General features: G+C 42.6%; 1 protein-coding gene across 2 annotated transcripts in view; it reads left to right on the top strand.

Moving 5' to 3' along the window:
* Positions 1–7363, top strand: part of ANO1 (anoctamin 1) — an 83254-nt gene that overhangs the window by 55403 nt on the left and 20488 nt on the right. Inside the window, exons 10-13 of one of the 2 annotated variants that reach the window (XM_071559251.1) lie at positions 463–527; positions 1379–1513; positions 2502–2662; positions 5955–6037. In XM_071559251.1, coding sequence (XP_071415352.1) covers positions 463–527; positions 1379–1513; positions 2502–2662; positions 5955–6037 — 444 coding nt within the window. Of the gene's footprint in view, positions 1–458; positions 528–1378; positions 1514–2501; positions 2663–5954; positions 6038–7363 lie in introns of both variants that reach the window. The other variant, XM_071559250.1, reaches the window with a different exon arrangement.

Here is a 7363-nt window from a genome sequence, read left to right as displayed (position 1 = left end):
AAATCATTGGGTTCTTGTGGTTTAAAGCTGGAAAAAAATCCTAAATGCAGCTTTTGAGACACCTCTCCCCAGCACCTCTTGATGGATGCTGAATTACAGTTTGTGTAGTAAAACCAAACCAGTTGATTCTAAATTTTTTTCTGTCTTCTAACTCCAAGCATATTCATCTTTCTCATCCATTCTGCTATAGAATAAAAACCAGGACTGCTCTCCCTGGGTTTATCCATCAGTCCAGTGGCTGAAGAGCCTTTTAATGTACTAGAATTCATCACTGTGTTAGAACCTGCCAGATCATCACATTTATTTTCAATCCTTAATGCAGACTGAGTGTATTGGCACATGAGGGGTTGAAACCACCCCATGGTGAGCCCAGCCCCACAGTGGGAGCCTTGCAGTTTGCTGGGGCCCAAGGAGGACACACTGGTGGTCCTTTAGCTCTCCCCTGTCCTTTGTGTTTTACAGCTCCTGTGTGAGGAGTGGGCGAGCTACGGCGTCTTCTATAAATACCAACCCATCGACCTGGTGAGGTGAGAGTTCAGCCCATCGTGTCCTATTTCCAGGGGTGTGGGTGTCCCTGTGGGGATGCTGCTCTCAGTGCCACCCCAGGGCATTCCAGAGGATGGGAAATTCTTTGGGAGAAGGCAAGTTTTGTGTGAGTTTAGAGCATTTTGGGTGATTGGTCTCTTCTCTCAGGCAACCAGCAGTAGAACAAGAGGGCACAGGCTTAAGCTCTGCCAGGGGAGGTTCAGGCTAGATATTAGAAAGAAATTCTTTGCAGAGAGAGTGCTCAGGCATTGGAATGGCCTGCCCAGAGAGGGGGTGGATTCACCATCCCTGAAGATTTTTAAGGTGAGACTGGACATAGCACTCAGTGCCATGATCTGGTGATCAAGGGTTGGACTTGATGATCTCAGAGGTCTTTTCCAACCCAACTGATTATATGACTCTGTGATTCTGGTGCATCCCACCTAGAACAAAAGCTTTTCATTTTGCATTAATTTTGTTTGCTCCTGATGAGACTCCCTGAAGAAAATGAGATGCTTTTTTAAAGAAGATTCACTCACAGAAGATCCCAAAGACACCAACTTGCACAGCAGAAACATGGGGAGGGGGGGAAATGACTAGTTGGAGGGACTTGTTTTCATGTTGCCTGTATCTCTGGATGAACTCTAAGCATCATGAGAAAGAGCCTTCTCTGAGAAGAAAAAAATTCCCACAGGTCATCAGGTCTAAGTTTTCTCCATGCTTAATCCATCTGTGATTCATAATTTTAGCCACATTTTATTTTAGCCACATTTTATTTTAAGCAATAGGAAACATTTCTCTCTCTGTCTTTCTCATTTCTTCTTTTTTTTTTTTTTTTAACAATGTATTTCAGAAAATACTTTGGAGAGAAGATTGGGCTCTATTTTGCCTGGCTGGGAGTTTATACACAAATGCTCATTCCAGCATCAGTTGTGGGGATTATCGTTTTCCTCTATGGCTGTGCGACTGTGGATGAGAATATACCCAGGTAAGAAAGAAAGAAAGAAATAAACCCAGGTAAAATAAATAAACCAATATTGACTGCAATAGATCAGTGTTAATATTACTTGTGGAGTTTGTATTGATGCACTAAAAATAATTCTTGGCCAGTTGTACAGGTGGTTGGTTGGGGTATTTTTTTTCCCTAACTCAGCTCATTATGTTAAAACAAACCAACAAAATACTGCTAATAATGAGATGTGATGCTTCCCAGCACAAAGTGCTCAGGGAGGACATGGTGTGATTTAAAGATGCATCAAGAATATGCATCTGTCAAATAAGCAACTGTGATCAGATTAACAAAATCTTGATGTCCTCCTATTTTTAATCCTTTACTAAGTTTTGCATTATAATATTTTGCATTATACTATTTTTAAAGCCCTCTGATTTTGTATTATTTGCCCTGCATGCATCATCAGCTGGAGATCCAAATTACATGGTTTGCACAACAACCATGAGCCTTGAATAACAAAGCAGATAATGGATACAGAAAAATAGATTATTTTGTTTTATTCATTAAAATTGCTTTGTACTGCTTCCAACAGTGAAAGAAAGTCAAAGGGAGGGTCACTGTTGCTATTACACAGATGGAGCACAGAGAAGATAAATTGGTTGAACTCCAGTCTCTTGATACTCAGCACTTCCCTTGTACCTACTCTGTCACTGTAGTCAGTATTTCAAAACAAGGATATTTTATTTTATTTTTGGTTTATTCTATAAGATCCTATAGTAGAAGGCATAGAGAATGCTCTTTTATTCCCTGGAGGGAGGGGGAGAGCAGCCATGGGGATTTCAGACCCTACAAAGATGCAGGTTGTGGACAGAACTGCTCTGAATCCTTGGAACTGCCCTGAAGGTTGGACCCCATGGTCCTCCAGACCAGGAACAGCTGCTGTCCAGTGGAGAAAAGATCACCAGAGCACGAAGATGGAGCCACACTGAGTGTGCTTTGCTCATATCCCATTGCTTTCTTGCAGCATGGAAATGTGTGACCAGAGGAACAACATCACCATGTGTCCCCTGTGTGACAGGACGTGCAGTTACTGGAAGATGAGCTCTGCCTGTGCCACTGCTCGTGCAAGTCATCTGTTTGATAACCCTGCAACTGTCTTCTTCTCAGTCTTCATGGCTCTCTGGGGTGAGAACATCTATGCCTTCACGTTAAGCTTTTAATTATTTAAGATACAACAGGAAGAAACAGAAGAGATAAAGCAGTATATTTATACTCAGGCAGTTAATGACATAAAGAACTTATCTTTTTTCCCTTCTTTCTTTTTTTTTTTCCTTTCCCATGAAACTGTCACACCCAAATTTATAATCTGGACTGGAGGCTAAAATTCAAAAAGTTGCTCAAGCTGAATATCAAATGAAATTGTTAAGCATCTGTCATAAAACTGCTGCGTGGTATGTCAAAATTTCATTAAGGGGATTGCACAGCTTGCCAAAAACAAAAAAAAAAACTCTTTGCAGAGCCAGCTTCCACTTTAGAACATTACAGAAGAAACGTATTAATGTACTCTGGGGTTGAGGGGAGGGCTCTGGGGGGAAGTGTAATGGCCTTTAGCATCTTCAGGACAAACCCACATTGATTCCTGAGTGTGCTCTGAGCCGCAGTTAAGTTTATCAACAGTCAGACATCGTGCAAGCAGACTGTGAAGTGGCAGCAGTGGCTTTGGAGGTATTTTGCCTAGTGCTGGCTGCCCATCACTTAACCTCTCCTGGCATGTCTGTAGAACCTGGGGAAAAATATTAACCCTCTCATGACATCTTTGTGGGAATTCAGGGATGGTTGTGGAGGGCTTTTCTCTTCCAAGCTGGAGGATGGATGGGGACTACTAGGGTACAGATTCCACTGTTATCTCTGAGGCCTCTATCTGGGAAACTTTTGGCTCCTTGGCTTGAAAACCTGTATGTTCTCCAACACTAGGGCAGAGGAGTTTTGGTGGCCACATCCACCCAAGAGCAGCACAAGATGATGTTTGTCTTCCTGCACACCTTGTGAATGAACATAACCTGTTTGGGATTATATTTCATCCTAATAATATACCCTGAGTTTTTATTTCTTCTGGGAACTGTTTTTACATTACCATTCATCTAAACTGATTTAAATCCAATTCTGCATAATTCAATTTAAAGCCACATCTTTTTGACCGAGATCTCTGTGTGAGATGATGATGTTTTAGATGCAATGCTAAGAGCTCATTATCACGTACCACAAGGAAAAGGACAAGGACAGAGGGATTTGGGGAACAGAAGGACAAGGACAGAGGGATTTGGGGAACAGAAGGACAAGGACAGAGGGATTTGGGAACATTGGGGCGCAGGCTTGGAAGGAAAGCTGGAAAGTGGTGGGGGAATGCTGAGGTAAACCAGCTTCACAGCAGAGAGGAGGGACTGCTGTCTTACAGACCATCATCTTGCCATGTGGCACACAAGGAGAAATGTGAGACACCTCAAAGCAAGATGCAGTGTCAGATTTCAAATAGGCCGATTCTCTCAAATATCAACTTCTATCTCCCTTATTTACCCTTATTTTGAACCTCACATGGATCTGGGCATGCAGTACTCTGTTGTCCAAACAGGGACAATGTGCCTCCCTTTCCATAGCAAATCTCTTCATTCATTTTTTTACAGTCCTGGGCAAAGTAAGGCAGATCGACAGAAAGCAATTTCTGGCCTCTACAAAATCTGAGAGTGTTTTGAGGTGGAATATGAAACCCCTCATGTTCTTTGAAGTCAACGTAAAACTTCATCGTGGAACAATACCTTATAAAACAAATGTTTCGTGGACATCTTTTTCAGTTGGGAAAATAAGAACTTTTTCCGCATAGTTTTGAACTTGTGTTATTAAAATAATGTACAGTTGAAGAGTTGAGGCAGAGGAGACCCAAGGCCTACTCAGGTGACTCAGGGCATCCTTAGCACAGCAAGAAAATAGCCCCAAGTCCAGAAGTATTACTGGGAGCAAACATTAGGCCAGGCTTTATTTAAATTGTGGTGGTATTGTAACACCCTGGAGAATTCCACTCCCACAAACCAGCTATAGAACCAAAATGAGCCCTGGTCAGAAGTTCAGCATTAAACATGGACTGTAGCCCAGTGCTGTTTGGTATTAAATGGCATTAAAAATGTCAGAGCATGCAGATAAGATGGTCTGGACAGCAGCCTTTGGGAATGTTTAAGCTCTGCTCACACTTGGGAGCCCAGATGAAGGATGAAAGTGCAGGTGCTCTTGGCAGAGCAGTGGTGCATCACTCCCTGGCACCAACCTGAGGGCTCCTGGAATGAGCTGGCTGTGTTTCAGGCAGCCTTTTCATCTTGCCTGGTTGTAAGTCACTGCCATGGAAGGGTTTCTAGTAGTGTGCTGTTCCTTTTCCCTATTTCTGGCTCTGCGTGGAAGCCACAGCGTGAGAACTGCTGGGAGAGGGGAGGCAATTCCGGGGCCATGACACAGACCCTCTTAGTACACAGCCATGGCCATCCTGGTTCACAGGAAGCCTGTGGCTTGTGAAGGGGCTCACTTGTGACTTTTCCATGTGAGGGTTTCTCTTGGAAGGCGAATGAATGTCATGGCCTCAGCCTGACTCGAGCAATAAGGGTGTCCTTTCCTCTGTGTTCAACTTTCTTACCCTCTCCCTGCCTCTGTTTTTCTCTACATTTGAGGGTTTCTGAGCACATCTGTTAATACTCACTGCAGGGAACTCCCCTGGGAACAACCATTTTTTGGTAGACTCGCCTCTTTCATAATCATTTATTTATTCTACAACACTGGTGTATTCCCAGCATCTAAATATGTCCTCTGAGAACTCACTGGGTCTCAGGGGCAGATAGACTGATATAGACTGGGATCATTCATTGGGACGCAAGAGTTGCTTTAATGAGCTTTTTTTTCTCTAATTCCTCTCCATCAAAAAGAAAATGGCAGTGGTTTTAATTATAAGAACCCTTCAAGTCTTCTTTTTCTCTGCAGCTTTCACACTGGCATGAGTATTTGGGTTTGGGTGTAATAATTAAACATACCATTACAACCACTAGATGGATGTAATTACATGATATAAAAATGCTTTATCATGGTATCTTTGAGAGAATAACTCTGCCATAAATCACTTGTATTTTATGCAGATAGCACACAGGTTTGTTTGCCATTAGGGATGGAATTACATGCAGATGAAGACCAATAATATCATGGGTCACACATACAAATATTTAAACAGGTTTCTGTGCCTGATTTTCGTAGACCCCTTACCCTTAAAAACTGCAGACATCTTTCTGCATGAAGCTGTGGATGTAACAAAAGTAACAAATGCCCATTTTTTAGCTTACCTAGATAAAACATTTGGCTTTTGGCACAGCAGCATTTCCCAGACAGACATGCCTGTTGACTAAAAGAGAACAAAAATGAAGTATTATGTGTTAAACTGTTGTTTCAGCTGCCACCTTTATGGAGCACTGGAAGAGAAAACAGATGCGTCTCAACTACAGGTGGGACCTGACTGGGTTTGAAGAGGAGGAGGTTTGTCCCTTCAGTTCTGGCTCTTTGACTTCCACTGTGGTGTTACCACTTAGCTCCTCTCCCTGACCCAACTTTGCCTCATGGGAACTGCTTTGGGGATGGTTCCAGCATTTAGGAGAAAGGAAAATCTCTATACATGAACTATTTGAGGGGTTTGTAGCAAGGGTATGACTAGTACGTCTTGTTGCCATAGAAACGTAATTGTATAGCCACAAAATCTAATTTTTTTTTCAATGTGTAGTCAGGTCACACCTAGTGTAGGCATGGAACATACAGCTCAGACCTTCCTGCTGGGCTGGTGCCAGGGTGCCAACAGCCAAGGGCCTCATCCATCACACACTGCTGTAAACCAATGTACTGAAGCTGATAAAGTTACAGCACTGTAAAAGAAAGCACTGAGAAATTCCCATTAACTTTAACAATGCAAGATCAAGCCCTGACTTGGAAAATACCTAAGGAAGCATTGCCAGACATGTGGGCTTGGGGCACTGGGAGGGACACAGTGTGGAGCTGGTGGGCGTTTTTCATTGGCTAAAAAAATGTAATATCCCTAGCCAGGGTGACACTAAATATGCTGAAGAGCATAAAGGGGAAAAGGACTGAATTTGTATAAAAAAATTTACCAAAAAATCAAGGAGATGCCATCCTGGAGCAGAACAGAGTCCCAGCCCACCAGCCTTGCCTTGCTGTTGTTATTAAAAGAACTATGACCTCCCTTGTCATATCTCTAGATGTTCTAAATAGATACACAACAAATCCTCCTCACGTGAAACAAAACCCTCCCCAGCCCTGGGTTTAACACTGATATTGTTCCCCTCACCCCCAAAGTCTTTCTGTGGGAATTATCTCCCCTTAATATGTTTATCTCCTCCCTAATATATTTAGGGGCCCTGTGCCAGCAGCCTCTGAGTCTTGTGCTGTGCTGGTTCATACCTGTTTACTGGGATTTAATAGAGGGATTTATTTCCTGGACACTTGTATTTTTGGTAACTTGTTGTCATCATACATGAAAGTGTAGGGGATTAAGTGTATCTTTCTGGTATCTATCCCCTTGGTGTCTGAGTTCAAAGCTCTACACAGCAGCTGTTAATGCAGTGGATTTTATTCTGTGCTTTGGAGAGTCAGTGCTAGAGAATATAATCATGTTTAGCACAGAATTTAAGCTGCTCCTACCTCTGATCTGGGACAAACGTAAGCTCAAATTATGTTGAAGCATCAGGGGTTTAAGTGAAATACTAAAACCCAAAGGTTGGACTTGATGATCTCAGAGGTCTTTTCCAACCTGGTTAATTCTATGATTCTATGATCTTCTGGTGTGTAGGTGTT

This window comes from Pithys albifrons, chromosome 6 (genome assembly GCF_047495875.1).
Source record: "Pithys albifrons albifrons isolate INPA30051 chromosome 6, PitAlb_v1, whole genome shotgun sequence".
NCBI lineage: Eukaryota > Metazoa > Chordata > Aves > Passeriformes > Thamnophilidae > Pithys > Pithys albifrons.
Note: the sequence above shows the minus strand (reverse complement) of the source record. Positions and strands in the feature narration are given on the sequence as shown.